General features: G+C 47.4%; 1 protein-coding gene across 3 annotated transcripts in view; it reads right to left on the bottom strand.

Moving 5' to 3' along the window:
- TMEM94 (transmembrane protein 94) overlaps window positions 1-21,023 on the bottom strand; it is a 54,793-nt gene extending 33,770 nt beyond the window's left edge. Inside the window, exons 1-3 of one of the 3 annotated variants that reach the window (XM_074555102.1) lie at window positions 20,864-21,023; window positions 12,125-12,250; window positions 446-565 (exon numbers count right to left, since the gene is read on the bottom strand). In XM_074555102.1, coding sequence (XP_074411203.1) covers window positions 446-565; window positions 12,125-12,148 — 144 coding nt within the window. In that variant the 5' untranslated portion in view covers window positions 12,149-12,250; window positions 20,864-21,023. Of the gene's footprint in view, window positions 1-445; window positions 566-7,123; window positions 7,330-12,124; window positions 12,251-20,863 lie in introns of those variants that run through there. The other 2 variants (XM_005494088.4, XM_005494086.4) reach the window with 2 other exon arrangements.
- Window positions 21,024-24,214: the final 3,191 nt, after the last annotated feature.

The following is a 24,214-nucleotide window of genomic DNA, read 5'->3' as shown; positions in this document are numbered from 1 at the left end:
GACAGGAAGAATGAAAAGGCTTCTGTGCCAGGCTGTCCTATTGTCACTGACCAACCAAGGCACATTTTCAAGCACTGTGCATAAACACTGGCACTTTGTATTCAACACACATCCCAGGCAAACACAGAGGACAAGGGGAGACTGTTGAGCTTCACAGCTCTTTTATCTCCACCTGAGATGGACCCTCTAAGCTCACTGCCCTTAGTGGCTCCTGAAGTCCTGAGATCCTTCACAAGGCAAGAGGCATCTTCCTACAGAGCTTTGGCATCCAGGAGAGAAGTGCTCACAGAAACTCACCCTTAGACTCCTTGCTTTGTTCCCAAGGACTTCAGCAGTTCCTCACCTGGACACTCTGGGGGACAATGCAGCCAAGTTCTGTTTAGCCCTCATCTTTACTTTGAGAAGGGGAGACCAAGTGCCCAACTTGTGCTGTTTGGTGCCTCACCTTCCATGAAGTCCCTTTTTTCCGTTCCTTCTGGTGCCCCTCCAGCAGTGCTGACAATTGGTCTCTCAGGATCGTGAGGGCTTTCTTTGTGGTCAGGCCCAAACTTGAGGTCATCTCATCCTGAGGTGCCAGAAAAATAAACTGGTTAGTGCTTCCCTGTTTTCCTTTTGGGCTTTTTCCTGGTGGCTGACAGAGCATGTGACTGTGAATGCCCTGCACTCATCATCACCAGCCTGATTCTCCATTTTCCTGAAATCATCTTCCCTCCTGTGAACTTCAGACTGCTGGCTGGAATTAGAGCACTTAGATAGTATCAAGTAAACAAACCGGTCCTGACTGTGCTGATAAATACTTTATCACAGCACAATACCAAGTCATTTCTGTGAAACAAGATCTAATTAGTAGAGGTTGAGGACAATACAAACAGAGGTTATGCAGGCTTGAACTGGTATCAGCTTGTAGAGAAAACAAAACACAGTTATGGCAGAATTTTAATGATACAGGATGAATTTTGCTAACAATAGTAAAAACTAAGCAGTAGAGTATCCACAATTCAAAACAAGAGTGGTGCAATTTCCACAACTGCTTGCTGCAGATTTTTGTTTGTGAGTCCTGCCTCTGTGGCCACTTTGATGCATAAGCTCCCAGATCTAAAGGCTAGGCCATAGATCAGTTCAGGATCAGCCATGACCCCGCCTCTTACAAGAGCAAACCCTGGAGTTTTAAGGGCTGAACTGCAAGGGACACATTTGGACTTGCAGGAAGCACAGAGTTCACAGCTCTGCTCCCTCAGTGCTCATCAGAGAGCAGCAGTCCCAAAGGACACATCCCAGCAGTGTGCCATGTGGAAAACGCTGCCATAAGATGCTGGTACAACAAAGTCAGGTAAACACTTGCATTTCTGGGCCAGAAGCATGAGCACTCTCCTTTCTTTCAAATCACAGACTGCAGTGAGGTGCTGTGGGCACCACATCACTGACAGCAAATCAACAGGCAACAACAGGCAGGTGTCCATGAGAGGGCTACAGGGGGAAACTGCTAAATAAAAGTTCTCCTGGGCATTTCATGTTTTAATACAAACACATTGAGCATGTACAGCACATAGGATTAGGATATCCGGCATATAGGAATGTTCACGTGTGTCCTACTGTGCCCAGAGTACAGAACCAGTGAACACCAGCAGGCAGAAGTTTGTCCCTCCTGTCCCCAGCAGTGTGACACAGCCCAGAGCTCAGGCAGGAGCTGCAGCTCTTCCTGCTCCCAGAGCCCTTCCCAGCCCTGCCAAACCCACCATGGCCTCAGACTGCAGCAGCTCTGCTGCTCCTCAGGGGCTGCCGGCACACACCCAGCTCTGCAAGGGCAGCTTGGCTCTGATCTGTCCTTCCTGTTCCTTAACTGCATGGTTTCGTGATGAACATTTACTGGAAACTAATCTTGGACTTCAGACTCATTTGCATTGATAGTCCAGTCCAAAACTGTGACACTATTGAGGAACAGAACATAAATTCTCTTTCAAATACAATCTACCACACACACACACTCTCCCCACCTATCAGAGACAACCTGAAACAGCAAATTCTGTCCAGGCAGAGTCCAGCAATGCTGCTTCAGCTGCACTTTCACAGAACTAAAAATAATCCTGCTGCAGTTTTCATTCTCTGTGTCAGTTTTAGGAATAGAGGAAGCAGTTCTTGTGTTGTTCTTGGAAGCAGCCCAGGTAACATCAGCACAGAACCAAACACAGGAGTGTCTCAAAGACTCCCAGAGGAGAAGATGGCAGTGGAGCTGGCACCAGCCATGCTGCTGCACCACAGAGTGCTGCAAACAGGAGTGTCTGAGAGCAACACCAAGCAAGGCTCAATCAGGCTTCTCTCTCTTGTCTGACTGCTGCCTGTCCAGGGCAGGGCAAGGCACCCACAGATGTAAAAATCCTCTCCAGCACGGAGAAAGCAGATAGATAAATAAAGCACACTGAATGAAAGGCAGCAAAAATAATAGGGATTTGAACTGGAAAGCCAAGTCTGCTTAGACACTGAGCTGGTTCCAATGCACTCATCAAGAGCTACAGAAGAAAAGAGAGGAAAGCTGCACTTAATGCCAGCATTACTACAGTCACACAGTGCCTGGAAAGAGAAACTGCCACTGCACAGCAGGCAGTGAGCACAGAAAGGCAGCAAATCCAGAGGCAATCAAAAAAGGCTCCTGGAACTCTTGCACACCTGCTCCAGGCTTCACACAGGAGTTACTGGTTTGGCACAGTGTCAGTCAAGATAAGGGCAACCACAAAGGAACAGTGGCTCTAGTAGGTGACAAAGGACAAGTGCAGTGTGGCAGGGCTGGGGAAGAGGAAGGGCAGGAATTGTTAAACACCCATCCTGACACTCAGAACATGGAGTGTTCTGCAAAGGAGGCAGAGCCAGCCTGGCAAACACACCCTGTAATGGGGGCACTGGGGGAACCTGCTGTGGGTGAGCACCAAGGGAGAGAGCGTGGGTCAGGCAAGAAGAGCCCCCGTGAGCTCCTGGCAAGGGGCAGCTCCAGGTTTTCACAACAAAAGCTGCCCTGCTAAGCCATCAACTGCTAATGAGGCATTTTTCAAATGCCCTTAAGTAAACCTTTGGCAAACCAGGCCTCTGAAGCTGTCCCAGAGGGATCTTTCCAGCCTTTCATCAGCTGCAAGTGCTCTTCCTGCCACAAACCAGGAAGTGAGCACCCCAGGGTGAAGAAGCTGTTCACAGGAGGTGTCAGTTCATTAATAAAAAACCTCAACATTCACATCTTTGCTTTGGAAAGTTACACTCAAAGAGAAAGCTGCTAATTTTCCGGCCCAAACAGAAACAGCAAGACACCTTCCTACCCAGCTGCCTTAGCATAGGGCTTCCTCTGAAGAACAACAAAGAAAGAGCAGCAGTAAATTCCAGGTTACAGTGAAAGCAAACCCCTGATGGGCATCAGGAGGCATTTTAAAAGGCTGTACTTTCCTTTTGCCTGTGCCTAAAGGCAAAAAGTCCTAAGGACAAAATGAGCAGTTGCTTCCTCCTTAGCCCTGGAGAGCACAGGAGCCTCCAAGTGCACTCAGGGCTGCCCTGGAGCTGCCCCTGCCCTGGCCATGCCTCATGTGAGAGCCAGGTACAAGGGGAGGATTGCATCCCTCTGCTTTGGGATGGTATCAGGGCTCCCAGGAGTTGGGATCTAGGGGAAAAACATTTCCTTTGTGCATGTGATTTTATTCTCTAGAGGCAATGAATGTGCTGAGGGGTGGACTGGATGGGAACATGAAAAGATGTGTGAATTTCTCCACTCATAGTAAATATTCTACATGTTGAATTAGAGCTTAGCTGAAAACATTAGGAAAAGGGAACCTGAGACAGATCTTGCAAATGCCCAGGGTTAGGAGGTGGTTTGGCTCTTCAGGAAGGAAACAAGAAGCAGCTCAGAGGCAGGAGATGAGGAGTCACCTTCAGACTTCTCTTTGCCTTATCCTTATGGCTGACCCCCCCCAGTTTGACAGGGGTAAATAAGTTGTCAAATACCAGAAGCTTTTTAAATCCATAGCCTTGCCTGGCTCATGGCAAATAGGTTCTTTGCCTTCCTCAGGGGTTGCAGGAGCATTTTCAGGCTGATAGGTAGGAAAAGTGTGGTTATTTTCTGATTTTTCCTCCCACAACTGAAGTTGTTCCCGAGCAACACCACCTACCCATGTCTGCTTCCTGCAGCCCACCTTCATCCTCACACAAATTCACCACTGAGCTCTCTTCCTAAAATTCCAACCTTGTTCTTTTACACATAGAATCGTTTAAAATTACCTTAAAAGTTTATCAGCCCTCTCACACTCTCTGCTACCTGATGAAAGACAGAGGTCTTGCAGCTTCCTTCCAGAGGAAAAAAGAAGGAGATCCCAGAATGTGTACAGAGAAATGGACACAAAATATTAACATATTTAAGTCCTCTTATATTTTCTCACAGCCATTACACATCCATAGTACCATATTTATTTGTTGTACCAGTAAATGTTGATATAATGTGTGCCAAATATTTTTTTTAATAATACAGGAACACAAATATATTCCTCACTTTCCAGAGCAAATTGGGTTGAATCATCCATCCTCTGTGGATTCAGTCCCTCGCAGAATAAGGGATTCTCACCAAGACTGCTGTACACTTGAGTGTAACTGCTTTTACAAAGACTGTTTAGGCAAATAAGTGAACAGAATACAAAATATTTGCTACAAGTTTCGATTCTCATAGACTGCAGATCCAGCCCTCTGATTCAGAGTGGTGCAAACCCCTGCAAGGCAGCTGTCAGACTGCTTCCCTCTTTCCAGGCTGCACTCCTTTTATAACACCTCTACTCAATTGCTTTTCAGAGCTGAACAGTTGGAGGTGGGAAACTGGGCAGCAGAATGTTCTTCCTTTTCCTGGGAGCTATTTTGCATTCCTTAGCACAAAAAGAAGGCAGTTTTTAATTTAACAATGACACTTTGCAAGTGATTAATCTACTTCAGGGATTACACCTCCTGAAATTGTAAGCATTATTCACAGGTTCAGAAACACACAATAAGGAGTAACTCCACCAAATATATTTGCATTTATTACTGCAAGGCAGATTCTTGTTTAGGGTAAGTCACAATATGGCACAAAGTGGGGGTTTGGGTCTGATCAGAGAGGATGACAGACATCAAACACATGACAACACACAATTTCTTGGGGTAGCATTTCACACAGCAGCCTAGTGTTAGAGAGGGATTTATTCTTGTTCTAAGCAAATCACCCATCAGGATGCTGCAGCTCCTGTGCACCTGCAGCTCAGACTGTCTGAAATGGCTCATTCCTGCTACAGAGTGACACACATGGAGCCAGCAGGGCCAGCCCATCAGTCAGTCTGGGCAGAAACTTCCCTTTATTACCCCATCCTTGGTCCCAGCCTTGCTTTCTGTCTTTCTTGGTGCTCTCTAAGAGAGCAGACTCCCTGAGTCCAGGCAAGAATGTTTCTCTAATGACCCAGGCTACATCAATCATCCCCCTGACACATGGGATGAATTTTTGATTAAGACTCTGGACTGTCAGGACAGCTGGATTCTCCAATTTCTTCTGCCACTGGTTTCTGCAAGACAGTGGGAAAATCAGATACTCCTCTGTGCCTCAGTTTCTCATTCTCTGATGGGGCTACTCACTCCCCACCAACTGTTGTAATTGTGAAATTATAACATTCACCAGCCAACCTGAACGCTACTGAAAGCCAGGAAAAAGAAATGTTATGTGGATATCTGCACAATCCAGGCAGCTCCACCAAGCAGCCCATGCTCTGTGGGAACCCCTGCCTTTAAACCTGGACATGCTGGGAAAAGCACCAGAAGGCATGAGGAACACAGCTATTAAACTTGCTCTGAATGCACCTGACGGGAGCTTGGCAGCCTCAGCTCAGCTGCTGGTGGTCTCAAATCAAGTGAAACAAGCAGAGTCTTCAGCACAGCAGTGCCCAAGTTAGTGGGGGGAGCAGCAGGCAGCAAGTGTCCCCTCCCCACCCCATGCAGGCCAGGATGAAAGGCAGCCCAGGCTCCTGCTGCCCCTGGACAAAAGAACCCCCCAGCTGGGTAACTGGTGCCTGCAGGGGCTCCAGGGTGGATGCTTTGAGGTTCACTAACAGGGCCTGCAAACAGACAGAGCTGCAGGAGCACAGAGCTCTGGGATGTGGCCAAGGCAGCCTGAATCACTGATGCACTTTGCTGAGCATTTCAATCCATGCAACAGCATCCACGTTTTATCCTCTCCATAAAGCATGGAGTAAAGATGCCAACAGGCACAATCAACATTTCTACACAGGTAAAGCAAAGCCCAGCACTTTGCTTCTGCCCAGCAGCAGAGAGAGAGGCAGATGCTCCCCAGGAAACAGCCCAGTTTGGAATTGCACATTTCTCTGTCCGTTCCTTCATTCCTGTTTGGAGCAACCAATCCCCAACCACAGTTACCTGTCCCACCAGGCTGCTGGCAGGAAGAGACAGGGTTTATGCAGCACTTTGAAACACTACACAATTATTAAGCTTTAATTACTGTAATTTAGCCAGTTGCATTACTCCTCCAAGTTCAGAGAGCAGTTAGGAGTCTGTATTTATCCTGGCTTGAACACACAGCAGTGTTTTATGCCAATGCAGAGCTCCCTCCAGGGAATGCTAATGCCCCCCCACCAGAGGCCAGCAATGCTCAGAAATCCACAGAACTTCAGCACATCTTTCATCCCCTTGACAGTTTCCTTCCCATCCCCAATTCTTCAGCTGAAGACTTTGGGGACCAAAGCAATGATCCAGCTGGCAGGTACAGTGCCAGACAGACCCCACAGGGATGAGGAGGTTCAGCACTTACAGATCAAAGCCTACAGAAGCAACAGACAAATTTAAGCCATGAAGCAGAGGGGCAGCAGAGCAGGAGTCAGCAGCTAAAATCCTGTGTGGATCTTCCTATTGGTCCTGGGGTTAAAACTGCAGTTTAAAACAGTTTCTTTACCCTGTCACTGCCAAAACCAAGCTATTCCCCAGCTAAAATCATCACTCTCTGTTTCATATCCTGCCATAACCTCCTTCCCCCACAACCTCAAAGCTCTTCATGCCCCATCACATCAGGCAGGATGCAGACTGGGGAGGGAGACATTTTGAAATTAAATGTTAAGGGAGAGGAACTTACTTTGCGACATTTGCCTTGCTGGGGGATCCAGAGATCAGCCTGCTTGAAGAGCATCTGGGCTAAATTCCTGCACCACTTCCCCAGCAACTTGCACTGCTGCTGCTCTCCAGAAATGAGAGAGCAGAGAGGGAGAGGGAGCAAGCTTGTGCAGAGCCCAGCGCCGCAGAGAAGGAGGCAGAAGCAGCAGAGTGAAGCACCAGTGTGCTGATTAACTCAGCCTGCCTCAGTCACGCTGCAGAGCCAAAGGATGGGGGTGGGGAGCAGGGAGCAGGAGGGATGGAAGCAGGGGGAGAAAAAAGCAGAGAGGGAAGAAAGTTTGCCCAGGATAGCACCAGATGTCAGAGAGAATGGTTCATTCATCAGATGGAGCCGACACAGCGAGGATGCCTGCAGAGCTGCATATGCGTGCACAGGAAGGAATGATGCTGACAGCCAGGGGTCTGGGCAAAAGCAGATGGCAAATTAGGTAGGACAAAGTGCTATAAAATATACTACAGGAAGGAACACCTGAGTAGGCAAGGAAAAAGACTAAATTGAGACCAAGATGACTCCACAGCTTTGGATTCAAGCTCAATCCAAAAATACAAGTATTTGCTATTTAAACAAGTTGAGATGGTTACAGGTCCTGTCTGAAGTGGTCTCTTGCTGATAAAGAATGCTGGAAAAGCCCCTCTCAGCATCCCATATTCATCCTGAGCCACGCAATTGGAACTAAAAGGTGCACATAAATTCACCACAGCCATGCCTGGGGCTCCACGCTTACCTGGGCATGGCACACAGGAGGCAAAGGATAAGTTAGACAGGGAAGGGCTGGGTGGAAAAACAACAAGGGGATAGAAAGGTGAAGAAGGAATGAGCCCTCTCTCTCATTCCCATCTTTTGCAGGAATGTTTCCTTCCCACTGTTGGAGGGATACACCTTTATAAGTGAGTTTTTATTTAGCTCCCACTTCAGCGCTGTCCTAATTCTGTCTGGGGCTTCTTAGTTCTGCAGAGCAATCACTAAAACAATTGCTTTCATTCCACACAGAAAGGGGTAAAGAAGTGGCCCAGCCAAGCAGCACCCCAGCAGCTTGCCAAGGATTGCACTGGCTGGTACCAAACAGGACAGGCACTGCCAGGGCGTCCAGTCTCAGCACACTGTGCAGCTGTGAAAATCACACACAGGTGTCTGGACTCACCTACCCTGCCTGGACAAGCCTTTCCCTTTCCCTTTCCCTTTCCTTTCCTTTCCTTTCCTTTCCTTTCCTTTCCTTTCCTTTCCTTTCCTTTCCTTTCCTTCCCTTCCCTTCCCTTCCCTTCCCTTCCCTTCCCTTCCCTTCCCTTCCCTTCCCTTCCCTTCCCTTCCCTTCCCTTCCCTTCCCTTCCCTTCCCTTCCCTTCCCTTCCCTTCCCTTCCCTTCCCTTCCCTTCCCTTTCCTGAGGTTCAAATGCCTCATTAGGCACAGCCCACATTCTGTGTTTTAAGCCAGAAGGGCAGAGATTAAATGGCCTCAATATTCACAATAAACCCAGCACAAGGTCTGGTTATCACTGGTGTGCTGGCACTGAGTTCCACATGGGTGTGTGAGCTCACTAAGCTCCCAGAGCCAAAGCTGAAGGGAAGCAGACACTTTGTAATTATTTAATGTAACTTCAGGAGAAAGCAGAAGAGAAGGAGGCAAAACATCCTTTATCCTTCTGTAGAGCATTTTGTTTCCTAGACAACAATTTTATACTGAAAAAAACAAGAAAATGTCCTAATGGCACAATTTTTGTTTCCTGCCTGCTAAGGAACTACTCATCTACTCCTTTCAACACAAAGAAAAAAGGAGAGAAAAAAGAAAAATATCAGCAACAAGACTGGGTAAGAGTGGATAAACCCTCACACAATAAATATGCTTCTAAGACCCCTTCTTTATTATAGTGCTTGCTGATCTGTTTCCCATGGCTTTGAACCTTCTGAAGACTTAAATGAAAGTGAATAAAACAACCTGCTTGTGCAATACCAGGAGCAATCCCTGTGCTTCATGCAGTTAGAGGTCCCAGCCTCAAAACTCCAGCTTTGCTCATGGACACAAATGGCACTGGATAAAATTGCTGCTTCTTGTTTATCCCATTGCTAAGAGACCTTGTTATAAAGTGTTTATGTAGGGCAGTAATTTGTACTATCTAGCTTCCTTCTGATATCAACTGGTATCAGAAAGTGCATTTGGATATGCATTTGTGCATCAAATAGCATAATGAAAGAGCAGAAGACAAAAACTTGGGATCTGGAGATAAAACTGGGACTTGGAATAGAAGGCTGAGTATAAAGGCAGGGACTGACCTATGCAAAATCTGCAGCATAAATGAGAGACACCTGTGGAAAAAGGATCAGTTTGTGAAAAAGCCCTTGCAAGAAGAGCTGAGCTTTTAGAGAATAGCAGGGAACAAACACAGAGACACAGGATGAGAAATGGCAAAGGACTTGGGCTACTTTTCAGTCCAAAGGTGGGGCTGTAGCTGTTGTTAGGCAGCCTGGAACAAGGAGCAACAGTGCAGGAGCAAGGGGAGCACAGCCCAGGCTCCCTGAACACAGCTCCAGGCTCTGGCCAGGAGCACAGGGCTGTGTCCAGGCTGCAGCAATCACAGGGACAATGCAGCTCAGTGTTATGGGTAACTGTGCCATGAATTATGTCAATCACTTTTATTAGTTGTGTGCCTGCAAATCCAGCCTGTGGCTAATGCAACCCAAACTCAGGAGTCTGGACTCACCTACCCTGCCTGGACAAGCCTTTTTTTTCCTTTTTTCCTTTTTTTTTTTCCTTTTTTCCTTTTTTCCTTTTTTCCTTTTTTCCTTTTTTCCTTTCCTTTCCTTTCCTTTCCTTTCCTTTCCTTTCCTTTCCTTTCCTTTCCTTTCCTTTCCTTTCCTTTCCTTTCCTTTCCTTTCCTTTCCTTTCCTTTCCTTTCCTTTCCTTTCCTTTCCTTTCCTTTCCTTTCCTTTCCTTTCCTTTCCTTTCCTTTCCTGTCCTGTCCTGTCCTGTCCTGTCCTGTCGCAATCAGTGCTGCTCTCTCAGTATGTGCTGAGTGCTCTTGAAACAGAGATTCTGGCACCTTTCACAAGGTTAAATTCACTTCAGAAACACACAGAAAATTAAAAAGTCAGAGGAGGAGGAGAAAGAAGAAGAATATCAGCACATTTAATTTAAGAATACTCTCTGGCTTTCTCTGTGGTTCTGGCTTCTGGCAAAAACTGGAAGGCAGCCTGCATTACACCTGACAAACTCTGCTCCTCAGCCATTCCTGGCAGGGGAACTCACCAGCCAGCTGGAGCAGAGGACTCAGTGTCTGATCTGAGTGACAGCTGTGTGTGCTGCATCTGAGCACATCTCCTGCTCCTGGAGTGCTCACTCTCCATCACACACACAAATACTGCTGGGATTGCTCTCAGCCAGATTTGGGAGTGATGCTTTCACGTGGCTTCACTTTATTTTTAGCATTTTAAAATAAACTTAGTACATCAAACTGCTGAGGTTACAAAGCAGGTTAATTAATTTGTTCATCATTGTGTATGTGTCCAAGTTCTTCACTTTGGGAAGGAAGAGAGATTCCACCTTAGATGGGGTGGAGGAGGATCTACAGTATTTAAAAAAAAAAAAAAAAAAGAGCAAACTTCTTACCATCAAATAATAATTACAGAATGGTTTGGGTTGAAAGGAACCTTAAGGATCATCTAGTTCCAAACCCCCTGCTTAAGGCTGCTAACAAGTATAAAATCATGGTCTTTCCTCAGAATCCAAACAAAATAAGTTGTAAAATGCAGCTTTATGTATCTGTGGGGGATTTTTTCATTCCTATTTAAAAGACTGTGGTGATCTCTTGCCTTAAGTTTTAATACCCATTCAGAAAGGAGGGAGAAAAAGTTTCAAGCAGTCAAGAGAGGTTAGGACTTGAGAACACCATGATTCCCCCTGTAACCTCCTTGCCAGGACATTTTCCTAATAGGCTTTTAAAGGTTGCTGCATGTCCAGCAATTTGATATGATCTTCCTGCAGTGTAGAGTGGAGAATGCCACATGAGAAAGGTGAGCCAAATATAGTGACCTGCAGTGAAAGTGTCCCCACTGTGCCCTGCTCTCTTTGGTGCCCTCAGATCCTACACAGAACACACCCATCCACACAGTGGTAATTGCATCTTCTCTCAAAATGATCAATACCAGATTAGCCATGATGTCACTAACAAGAGAACAAGGAGATAATTGTCCTCATTGGAATGTTAACTCCATGGTAATAAAGCAATTTGATATAAAACAACACAGGTCAAACACATCCTCTGAGCACTGCAGAACCAAGAGGTTGGGGCAGGAGTGAGCCCAGCACAGCTCAGAGCAGAAACCCAGCAAAGGAGCAGGCAAGTGCCACAGCTGATGTGAAAAACTGCCCTTTCAAAGTCACTGACACTGCTGCAGTATCTTTTGGTCTAGTGAGTCCCTAGCAGGTATTTGCACTCCTGAACAAAACCATTTCTCACTGCTGCAAACAAAATAGCAAGGAAGGGATGCCCAGAGAAAACAGAGACAGCCAACAGACAAAAGCTCACGGTGTGCTGGGGAAAGGGACACCAGAGAGAAAAGCCAAGACTGTTCTCTCACCAGACCTGGCTGAGACCCCAAGTCACCATCAGCAAAACTGGACTCAGATGATTTCATTGCCCTGGTTTATTTAAAAAATCTTTCAGTGAATTCAGCCTTTCAAGTGAAGCAGAGTGAGTGTCCATGGGAATGGAGCCCCAGCTCAGAGCTCCACAGAGACACTGCAGGTGTGACAGGGGACACCCAGCTGTGCTGTCCCACTGGGTGCCTCAGTCCCACCCCACAAAGGATTTCCCTGCTGACACAGGGCTGTGAAGGTGGCAGAACTCTCAACTTCCATACTAACCATGGATCACACCTCTATATAATAATACCACCATGTCAATCTTGACCCAAAACAATAAAGACATTTAAAAGGACTCAGCACTTAAGTTGTTATCAGCAAACCTACCTGACACTTCTCCTTGAGGTCCATGGCTGTGCAGTTCTGTAAGCATGTCCAGCAAAAGGGGACTGCTCCTCAGGGGAGAATGTCTCCTGGTACAGAAGAGCCTGGCTACATTTACCACATCACCATCTGCAGAAACAGAAGGGGAAGCAATCAAGTCTCCCACATTGCTTCCTTTAGGAAAAGAAAGTGATGAAATTCACAAAATTCAAATTACAGGATTGGTCTTTAAAAGAAGAAGAACTAGGGAGATGAAAGTCTTTCTAATACTGCATCAACCCACCCCATAACTCAGAAGTTAAGTTAGCTTAACTCTCCCCAAAATCTGACATCCACAGATGAATTAAGCTCCCTGCAGTGCAGAGTAAGAGTATGACTGTAGTCCTGACAGGCTTTTGGGCAACCCTCCAAAAAAAGGCTGACAAAGCTTGGATTCCACCAGGTGTTGGAGCAAGCTGTCACCCATGGCTATTTGTCTTGTTACTCTTATCTAGCAGGAGCTTTGTCCAGCTAATCTCTAATGGAGCCTGCAATAATGATTCTTCCATTTGCTGAACAGCCCATCCAACCTTTGACAAGGCTGTGCTGCTGGGCTGAGCATGGATCTGATCACCAGTAAGTAGGCCAAACTCCTAAAAACATTGCCAATGACCACAGATCTAGGCCTTTTCTCTTTTCAGCAGAAGTGGGACTGTAACAGAATGGAGGTAGGAAGCAGCTCTGGAATTCACATCCTTCTTCTAGCTCACCCTCCTCTACTTCCCATGGCACAAATTTGTTCTCCTTCCACAAAATGTCTTTTCTGGTGTACATTGCTCCAGAGAACTCTCTTACATATAAACACAACATTGATACTACAAGATTAGGCTGTGATTGTCTTGGGAAAGTCTTTCTGTTGTTTAATAATTCCTGGTTCTATTTTTTAATCTCACACAGAAGCTCAGGGCTTGGACATATCCTTCTCTTAAACCCAAATAAATAAGGAAGCAGCTAGATATGCAAATCAACCCAAGCCACCCACACACCTCCTAGATATAACAGCACTGGCCTTTGCCAGCTGAGATTTACTACCCTGGTTTATACAACACCACCTTCTCCAGAGAAGGATCCTGGAGATCCCATCCTTGTGGCAGTCACCTACAGCTCAGCTCTGACAGTGCTGCAGAACCTCAAGGGAAAAAAAGGCATCCAAAAGCTTTCTCAGAAAGCCACCCTGCAGTTAGGTATCAGTATTTCAGCATTCTGGGGGACAAGGAGCAGGCAGTCAATATTCAGAGTGCTGGTTAGCAAAGACCTGCCTGCAGAACCACAAGCAGCACCTCCAAGTGCCATTTTCTGGCTGCCAGGCTGCCCAGCATGAGCCACCAGTCTGGACTCTGCCCTGCTTTTCTGTTCTGTGACCCTTTCAATGCGCACACAATGAGGGAATAAAGTTATTTTCAGTCTCTTCATATCCCTGCCAGGCCAATTAGCAACTGCAAAGGGAAGATCAGACAAAGTTACTGGAGTGAAGCTGACAGAGAGCTCCCAGCAAAGGGACAGGAGTGGGAAGGAGGAAAAAGTATTTTTGTGTGTTTGCACACAGCAGTTTAGAGCCTTAGTATCTTGCCTTTAATTTGAGAATGACTTCTGTAGAAGGGAAGGCAAGACAAGATGATTTTAAGGAGAAAACAGTCACTTACAATAAAAGGACTAAGATAAATCCATGATCCTTCCTTTTAGTCCCCTCCAAGATAAGATTTATTAGTTGCTCTACTGAAAGACTTATGCACCATGCTCTCCCTTGCTCAAACACAACTAAGAGCCTCAATTTCTCTCTGGATCTGGATTTCAAAAGCATCCAGCACGGGTGGGTGGCTATGGCCAGAGGGCAGGAGGCTGAGCTGGGCAGGATTTCTGCACTGCCCTCAGTGACATTCTGCTTCTGGCAGCAAACTGAAATGTGATCCTGAATGCAAAACACGCCATTCCCTAAAGTTCACAGCACATCATCGGCATGCTCAGGAACACCACGCTGGAGTCCTTCAGTGCTAGCGAGCAGGAAACACACCAAGGGTGTTAAAAATACAAAGGATTGGTTGGAAAGAGTGAATATTTCCTGTTTAGAGAAATTCAAAAGCTGTAATGGACAATATAACAAGAGCTTGTGAAAATAACCAGTGGTGCAGAAAGCACTGCTTCATCATCATACATATTCAGGGCTTCTACAAAACTTGAACACACTGACCAGCCCAGAAGCAGTTTAGTTTTTCTCACACACCTAATTTAAGGTACCAGCAGGGGTAGACTGTAGACATTTCACACAGAGAAAGCAAGAAGGTAAGTTTTTCCTGGGCCAATCTGGATACACAGAACATGGAGAATGTTTAATTTTCCTACTTTTAAAAAGGATTTTCATTTAGAACCAAAATTCCAAACACAGCTAACCTCAGATAGGCTGGATGTCTTAGTACTGGGGTAACTGAAGCCAACAGCAAAGAGAAGCTAGGATGAGAAATCAACCTTCCTCAGTTTCTGCACCTGGACTGGCACTGGAGCCATTGAAGATGTGATTGCATGCTTTCTTTTAAATGCAGAATCTATCAAAATAAAACTGCAAGAATTTTGTCATTCCAACTAAACACCTCACATGCATTGCAAAGGTCTTGGAAACCCTTGGGAAACAGCTTCACACACTGAGGCTGCAGCAACTTAATAAATTCTGGAGGCAGCCTGCAAATGTGCAGAGTTGTGCATCCACTCACTCTGCAAGGTCCCTGTGTGCTCCCCTGCCAGACTCCTGCAATCCCCACCTCCATCCCCACCCTGCTGCAGGGACTCTCCACACTCTGGAGCTGTCCTAGTTTTGTGCACTGCTATTCCACACTGGAATATCTGCTTCCCTCTGTCCTCCCTGCTCTTATCTCTCCTCTGTCTGCCCGGGCAATTAGTCACGTCGACATGTTCCAGTCTGCAGGCCAGAAATGAAGTGGGACTGCTTTGCTGGGACATGTTGGAGGGTGTCAAATATTCAGCTGCAGACAATCAGAGATGCCTGAAGCTGTGGCTGCTCTAATCAGACACCACATGCTGCTCCCAGTGCAGGCAGTTTATCCCTTCCACTTTCCCAGCACATGATTTTCAAGCCTAGAGCAGTTTGTGAAATTTGGGAATGGGCTGGATGTGGTGTTCAAGTGTCATCATGTTGCATTCAGCCAAAATGATTTCCAAATCATTGGGCAAGAGTAAAACCCAGGATAGGGTTCACCAAATAATCCAATGTTTAACAGCAAGCCAACAGTCTGCAAGTCCTGTATGGCAAAGCCAGGCAATGGTTATCCCACAGCTGTGGGGAGAGGTCTGCAACCCACCTCAGAATATCTCTATTTTCCATGACTGAGTGAGTCCTGTGCCTGATATGGGTTGCCATGTGTGTCTGATATCCTTTTTAAATTGGAAAATACATCCACATCCCCCTCAACTTGTTTCAGTTTGGAAATGCCCTGAGCAAAGAGCAAGTCTTGCAGCTCAATCTGAATATCACCAAGTGTTTGAAACATCCCTCTGGACAGCAGAACTTTGCAAGGGCCCATTCACCCTTTTCCTCACTAGATCATCTCTTGAATAACAATACCTTATGCAGCCAGTGTATTTATATAGGTAAAAATACCATGGCTCAGATTTTCCAAGGATTTCAAATCACTTAACCATCAGTAGGAGACAGCAGTGTTGAATTTTAATAAAACACTATACAGCATGATGTATTACCTACCAAACTTATAAAATAACTAGCAAAAAGAAAGATCAGCAATTATAGAACCAATAGACAGTTGAAAAGAAAAATATGTTTCAGAAGCTGCTGTCTTTAGGGAGAAAAATAAATCAACCTAATGATACTATTTTCCCTAAAGTGTTCAATCACTGATGCTTTCATGTTATTTACTGAAAATTCCCAACACAGATTAGTCTATGAAAAATGATGGGGAGTGTGAACATTTCTTGCTGCCAAAAGTGAATTCCTCAAGAACAGAAGCCTGATCTGTCAACCCAGAATAGAAACACGGGGGAACAGATAATAACCAAAAAAAGCAGCTGCCTTGGAGAAAATGGCTTTGATTTGAGCTGATTGTTTTGATATCAGCAGAACCACACGGCCTTCCCACTCATGAGGAGCTGATGTCTGCCTGATCATTTGCAACATGGGCACATTTGCCAATGTATGGCCTTCCAAAGGTGCATCCAGTGATTCTCTAAATTGCTTTGAGACCCACTGAGAGCATGGAATAATTACAGCAAGGGAGCTGGCAGACACACTTCTTGGCCTCAGTATCTGCCTGTGAAAAAAAGACTTGTCAGAATTTGGGCCAGCTAAACATTCTCTGCCTCAATAACCCCAGACTGCAGACAGGAATAAGCATATCTGCTTCAGAGGAAGACTGTGAAGTAAATTTATTAGTATCTGTAAAGTGAGATGCTCTGAAACAGTGTTGTGTATGTGCTAAGTATTATCAACCCAGCAGCAGTCACATATCTCATTTGAGCCTGGCTGTGAAGAATCAGGAGCTGATTTCACACAGCCTCTGCTTCCCTTCCTAAATGACAGGAATCAGAGAGAGGTCTATTCTGCACTGAATCACAAACAGGATTAAATTTGAAATGAACTTTGAGTGTCATCCATTGACAACTGTGCCTCTTGGAGGTGAAATTACTTTTTGTTCAACCTTACTTGCTGAGGATTTTCCAATAAAAAATAGCTGACTCCTGCCTAATTTCTCCAGCACATTCAGAACTTGCACGTTGGACTGTTTCAAAAGAGAGTCATTGCTCAAAATGAAACCTGAGCAACAAAGAGGGAGAAGGGGAGCAGGGAATTGCTTTGGCACAATATATATTTTGTAAGATATAGGACCTTTGGTTTACTTGCAAGATTAAGACTGATAAAAAAAGATGTTCCACAAGTGAAAGAACACTTTTGTTTTAAGTTCATTTTGTGAGCTGAGAAGCAATTATCAAAAGGAAAATGATCAAAAAATTATATAATTAGTTTAGTCTACCTTACTATTTCCACAGGGGCTGATACTACTACAAATGAGGGTATTGTAAATCTGAGAAGTATTTGCTGTGTTCATTTTTCCTTACTTGGTTAAAAAGAAAAAAGTGTGTTTGGGAACTAAAGGATTCCTTTACTTTTTCTGCTTCAGGTAGTGCCTGCCTCAGAAAGTCACAGCATGTAGAGAGTCTGGATCAAAGTGAAAAATGCAATAAAAGGCACAATTCTGAAAGGTGGAAGGGCCCCTACAGCTTCTGCAGAGACAAGATGTTGTGGCACAACGTCTTGAAAAGAAATTTTTACAGCAAATCTATGGAAGAATTCACTCCAAAGTGACAGCTGTCATTCATCATCATGATATTGTAACCAGGATTGTATAACTACCTCCATTTAAAATTAAATAATACTGAAATGTTAGAAAACCACAGAAAGAAAATGGCACAAAGTAAAATTTAAAAAGCTTGTGCTGCATTTATAGGACCTTTCAGCAAATCAATTTCTGCTGATATACACTGACTCAGAAACAAAAGTGCAGCTTTTCCTCTTAATTCTAGATTATAAACAAAGGTGTTGTATTCACAGTTTATAGTAAATATGGGTAAAAAAGCATCCTTACACCAGTTTGGAGATATTTGATAAAGCCTGTGCCAGTGGAAGGGGTTCTCTGGAGTTTCCCAGGGCACTCAGCACCTGAAGGCCAATCAGACCAAGCTCAAAGACCCATTCCAAGCACAGCACAGCCCTTACCTAGGAGAGGCACTGCACACATTGTGAGTTCTGCTGTTCTCACAAGCCCCATGGAAGTTTCATGATGAACACATGTAGGGTGAGCTGTGTCTACAAACAGGGCAGTGAGCTGCCTCACTCTACTGTGAAAGGAAAACAGGAGCTCTCTGCAGCTCCTGAAGAATCTCCCTCCAGTCTTCACCCAAGAGCACTCCAGAGATGCACAGTGCACTATTTACTGCTCAAACACACACATTATCCCAGATGTGAACCCATCCAACCCACAGCAAACCCTGCTCCCACAGGTCTAATGTGGGACAATGCTGACCAAGCAGGTCACTCTCTTTGGTCAACACAACCCCTTTGGCCAATGTCAATCCTTCTGGCCAACCCAACCCTTTTGGCCAATGTCAACTCTTTTGGCCAACTCAACCCAACCCTTTTGGCCAACCCAACCCTTTTGGCCAATGTCAATCCTTCTGGCCAACTCAACCCAACCCTTCTGGCCAACCCAACCCAACCCCTTTGGCCAACTCAACCCAACCCTTTTGGCCAACCCAACCCTTTTGGCCAATGTCAATCCTTCTGGCCAACCCAACCCAACCCCTTTGGCCAACCCAACCCTTCTGGCCAACCCAACCCAACCCTTTTGACCAACCCAACCCTTCTGGCCAACTCAACCCAACCCCTTTGGCCAACTCAACCCAACCCCTTTGGCCAACCCAACCCAACCCCTTTGGCCAACCCAACCCAACCCTTTTGACCAATCCAACCCTTCTGGCCAATGTTAACCCTTTTGGCCAACTCAACCCCTCTGGCCAACCCAACCCAACCCTTTTGGCCAACCCAACCCAACCCTTTTGGCCAATCCCCCCTTGCCTCTGGCTCTGCCCCTGGCCAGTCCCAGCCAGCCACAGGGGGATATAAACCCTCCCAGCCCACACCTTCTCACACCTGTGTCTGGGGCAGGTTGGTCTGAGTGTTTGCAGTGGCTTCCAGCACCTAATTTGGGTAGGGGTCTGACAGATCAAGATGTAAACAGAGCTGTAATGTGAAGATTAGAGGACAAAGGATTGTTTTCTTGCTTGTTTTCTTGCTTCCACCTGCAGCACCAACATTGATTTGTTTGGTAACCGAGGCTAGAAGCATTAATATCTTAATCCTCTCATCAGAAAAAAAAATGTTGGCAAGGTGTTTGCTCAAAAGGTCATGGTTAAAAAGAATATTATGTAAATTTCTTTTCAATAAGCTTGACAAAAATATAGGAAATATAAACCCCTTCTCTAAAGAATAAAACATATCTTGCACAAAACCAGCACCATGTAGCTATTTCTACAGATGCCTATATTAGGCAGGCTTCTTGGAGAATAAATTTAGTTTGCTTGCTAGGGTATTCGAATTTTACTCCATCTGAGCAAGCCCTGTAGATTAATGCAGTACAGCAGCTGTTGAGTAACAGTTTGTTTACATAGAAACCTGCATTTCTAAGTAACTTAAAGTGTTTCACAGAGCTCATGTGCTACTATTCCATTGTGTCCCATTGTGTGTGAGCTGCCTGTTCAACTAGGAAGTTTATTCTATCATGGCTGGGGGAAAGAATAGGATTTTAAAGAAGCAGTCCTTAGTAGCTTCCTTTCCTGAGAAAACATGAAAGTATGCCTTGCTAGCTGCCTCAGGAAGATGGATGGGTGCTTATGGTCTCTGCTATTATCTTGGTAACTTTTAACACTGGGAAGCCTAACATAAGGAAACTCTTCCGTGGTACAAGATTTCCTGTGAAAACTCAGTGTTAAATGTGTACTAAAACGCTCTTCACTCCTGTTTATGGGTTTTCCCTTTCTCTCTATCTTCTGGGTAGACAGTATCATCTAAGACAAACTTCTCATGCTTTATGTAATGGTATGTAATTTAAAGGGGATTTGTTAGGCTTTTCCTTACCAATTGCAGCCTCTGTTATTCTGACAGTGAAAAGCTCCCAAACAGACAAATAGCAAAAACTGTGTGGATCACAGCTTTTGAGAATTTAAACAGGGGGACGTCTAGGACAAAACAAAGTGTGCCATGAACTTCTGATCACAACACTGTGCTGAAGTAGGCACGGGAGTGAAGCAATCAATATGAAAGAACCGGCTGAGGGAATGCTGCTATTCCGGCTGGAAGGAGTCTGGAAAAGCTCCTAAAGGCCAGAATTTGGGACCAGACACTAAACCTTCATGCGGAGTATGAAACTGCAGCTACCCCAAGCGCACCCACGGCTGATGGGCACCCCTGGCCTGGCTCCGAGCCCGGTGCCCCTGGGGGATGCTCCGAGCCCGGTGTACCGGGGGAATGCACCGAGCCCGGTGTCCGGGGGAATGCACCGAGCCCGGTGCCCCTGGGGGATGCTCCGAGCCCGGTGTACCGGGGGGATGCTCCGAGCCCGGTGCCCCTGGGGGATGCTCCCAGCCCGGTGTCCCTGGGGGATGCTCCGAGCCCGGTGTACCGGGGGAATGCACCGAGCCCGGTGTACCGGGGGGATACTCCAAGCCCAGTGTCCCCAGGGATGCTCCGAGCCCGGTGCCCCGGGGGGATGCACCGAGCCCGGTGTCCCCGAGGGATGCTCCGAGCCCGGTGCCCCGGGGGGGATGCTCCGAGCCCGGTGTACCGGGGGAGATGCTGAGCCCACTCCCCCGGTGCTCTGTGGCGCTGCCAGCCGGAGCTTGTCCCGCAGCTGCGGGAGAGGAGCCACCAGAGCGCTGAGCTGCCATCATGTGTTTAGACTGCCTTTTGTGTGTCCTTTTCTAATTTCCTCTTCCTCCTAAGCCGCTGGGTAACGCTCCGGCGAACTGCGGGCAGTGGGGCCGCAGGGCTGCGGGACTGCCGCGGGCTCTGTCTGCCTCGGGCCTCCCCCCTCGTGGCGGGCAGCCCCCAGCCGAGGAGGGGACCCCCGGCCGCGCTCCCCAGAGGGCCACAGCCCGGCCCTGCACCGCCGCCCGGCCCGTACTCACCCGCCGCGCCGGGCGCTGCCGGCGGGGCCGCTCGCCCGCCGCGCCGCCGGGGCCGGGGCCGCCATCTCGGTCACGGGCAGGCGGGACGCCCCGGCGCCGGGGGCCCGCGGGGGCGCTTCGGGGCCGCCGCAAGAAGCCGCTGTCTGGTTGGTGCGAGCCCGCGCGACCGCCCGCACGCCGCGCGCTGATTGGCTGCGCCGGGTGGCGCGCGAAGCCAGGCGCCCGCCCTGGCGGCAGGTCAGGGCCAGCCGTGAGAGGAGGCTGAGGGGAAAGGGCGGCAGCGCTGAGGGGGCGGCGGGCGGAGCGGAGAGCCAGGGCGAGGGTCACCCCAAGGCTCCTGGGGAGAAGTCGTGGGGAGGGCAGTGAGGGGCAGTGAAGTGACTTTGTGGTGAAGGAAACGCGGAAGGGCATGGAGAGGGCCCGAGAGCGGTCCGTGGCCCGAGGCTCCGTGCCCTCATCAATGACGGGCCGTGGTGGGTGCCCCAGGGAAGGGGGTGAGAGAGAAAGTAAGTCCCTTTTAGGGGACTGTGCCGCTGCAGGAGGAAGTGACACCTGCAAGAGGAGGGTGACACCTGCAGATCTCCCGCTGAAAAGCCACTTCTGCCGCAGAGAACCAGCAGCCTGGGAGCCATGAGGTGAAGGCAGACGCAGGGTGCCAGGTGCACAGGAAACCATGGCAGGGACGAGCACACAGACCCAGGCAGCCCGTAATCTAAACATGAAATCTAAGCCTCTGCAGAATCTGGAAAGGAAGTCAGAGGTGTGAGACAGAGATGCCTCACTGCTGTGCTCTGCCTGCAGACATTTAGGGCTTGACTTCTGAATTCGCAGTAGTTGAAAAGATGTCTGTCAATTTTAACTCCTTTCCTATTCCTTTAATTCATTGCAGAGCTTGTATTATCCCGAGTTGCGATATGGCAGTTCCCACGTGCGATATTTTGTTACAAAACTCATCTTGACTAGCTTGCTAAGCTACAAATGCTGTTGTTTGCAATTTTGTACAAAGAGCTTGAGCTTAAGCTCTGCATTGTTTTCACTGCAGATGCAGTTTAAGAATGTAGCATTCTGAGAACTTCTCCATACTCCTTTGAGACAGTTTACTTTGACAGTGTCTGGATACACACAGTGCAGGATTCCACGGGTATGATTTCAGCTCTTTTAAATACAATTTAAATGTCAGTGAGGAGAATCAAGGCCACAGAATTCCTGGACTTTCTGAGCTTGTTACTCAGAAGATTTCCTTAGAATCAGTTAACAAAAAAACTCCCACAACACCTGAGTGATGCTGAAAGTGGTTTTGGTGACTTAGAAGGAAACAAAAGGGTAGATGTGGGAAATTGATGGTGTAGTTTAGAGATGGTGCAATGAAGGGACAGAAGATAAATGTCCTACTTCAATTGCAGTGATACAAAATCATGAGTTGTGCTTAGTGCTGCACAAGCATCTCATTAGTTCCTCTTTAGAGTGTTCTACCCAATAAAATCTACTTAATTAGTTGAAGGTTTCAAGTAAAAGGTCAGAGTAAAGATACATCTTGAACAGAGATCTGGAATATGGGTTATTTTGCCTCTGACACAGATTCCCTGTGGATCTTCAACAAGCCCCTAATAAACTGTTTCACTCACAAGCACACTGTGAACAGAATTTCTGTCAGTGAAATGTTCATTTACAGGGGCTGGCAGGCTGCATCTTTAACGTGTTGCTGCCTTCACTTCCTCCTTGGTAAACCTGATCTAACTGCTCACCTTTCCAGAGTGCTGCGAATAAATGAAAAACATCAAAGTGCATTATTAGAGAGGAGGTTGGAGGAGCAGAGACACCCTTGAATTGGCCAGTGTTGCTACAGATTCAGAAATAGGACAGGTGTCCAGAGAGCACTTTTCCCAGGTATTTTAGGAGTGGGTGAGAAAGGGAAACTCAAGGCAAAACCAGTGAAGCACTCAAGAGGCACTAAGCTGGTGTGATTTTTGGACCTGAGAATTTTGCTGTAAAGACCTGATCCACAGGACAGTGCTCAAGTTATCATCCTCTCTATTGTTTAATATTGCAGAATTGTGTGTGAATGGTAAATCATTCTGGAGTTATAGCAATGTAGTATTTTGGTATGGAGAAAACCACGGATCAGTCAATTTTGCCTGAAAATTAAGATCACTTCCCATACTTGCTTCTAAATAGCTCTAAAGTATTCCTTGAGTGCTTATTTCCTCCACATCCTTTTATTTCTTGGAGTTGCTACACCATGTAAAGGCCTCCTGTATCATTGTGGTGGGAAGCGAGCTCATAGGAGTGAAATAAAAAACCTATGTGTGTAGTCTGCAAAGGCTTCATCTCATGCTCCCATGTGTGAGCACAGGGATCCACTGGGGGATCTGCTGGGGGATCTGGAGGATCTGCTGAGGGATCTGCTGAGGGATCTGCTGAGGGATCTGCTGGAGGATCTTGTGGGATCTGCTGAGGGATCTGCTGGGGGCTCTGCTGGAGGATCTGATTGAGGATCTGCTGAGGGATCTGCTGGAGGATCTGCTGGAGGGATCTGCTGGAGGCTCTGGAGGGATCTGCTGGAGGATCTGGACGGATCTGCTGGAGGATCTGCTGAGGGATCTGCTTGAGGATCTGGAGGCTCTGCTGGAGGCTCTGCTGGATGGATCTGCTGGATGGATCTGCTGGGGGATCTGCTGGATGGATCTGCTGGATGGATCTGCTGGATGGATCTGCTGGGGGATCTGCTGGATGGATCTGCTGGATGGATCTGCTGGAGGGATCTGCTGAAGGATCTGGGGGGATCTGCTGGATGGATCTGCTGAGGGATCTGCTGGATGGATCTGGAGGATCTGCTGGGGGCTCTGCTGGAGGGATCTGCTCGAGGATCTGGAGGGATCTGCTGGGGGCTCTGCTGGGGGCCCTGCTGGAGGCTCTGATGGAGGATCTGGAGGGATCTGCTCGAGGATCTGGAGGGATCTGCTGGGGGCTCTGCTGGGGGCCCTGCTGGAGGCTCTGATGGAGGATCTGGAGGGATCTGCTCGAGGATCTGGAGGCTCTGCTGGAGGCTCTGCTGGAGGGATCTGCTGGGGGCTCTGCTCGAGGCTCTGCTGGAGGCTCTGCTGAGGGATCTGCTGGAGGATCTGGAGGCTCTGCTGGAGGCTCTGCTGGGGGCTCTGTTGGGGGCTCTGCTGGCTCCCCCTGGGTCGCAGCAAAGGGGCAGAGCCGCGGCTCAGCCCGCCGTGAGCTTCCGCCTGCAGCCGCGTGTGGAGCCGGCACATCCGCGGGACTATTTGACCTCCCTGCATGTGCCGTTCAGTCAGTCCTCACCAGGGTGGCTGCTGTGGAGAGCAGACATGAGAATTTCACTAG

Source organism: Zonotrichia albicollis, chromosome 19 (genome assembly GCF_047830755.1).
Source record: "Zonotrichia albicollis isolate bZonAlb1 chromosome 19, bZonAlb1.hap1, whole genome shotgun sequence".
Lineage (NCBI taxonomy): Eukaryota > Metazoa > Chordata > Aves > Passeriformes > Passerellidae > Zonotrichia > Zonotrichia albicollis.
Note: the sequence above shows the minus strand (reverse complement) of the source record. Positions and strands in the feature narration are given on the sequence as shown.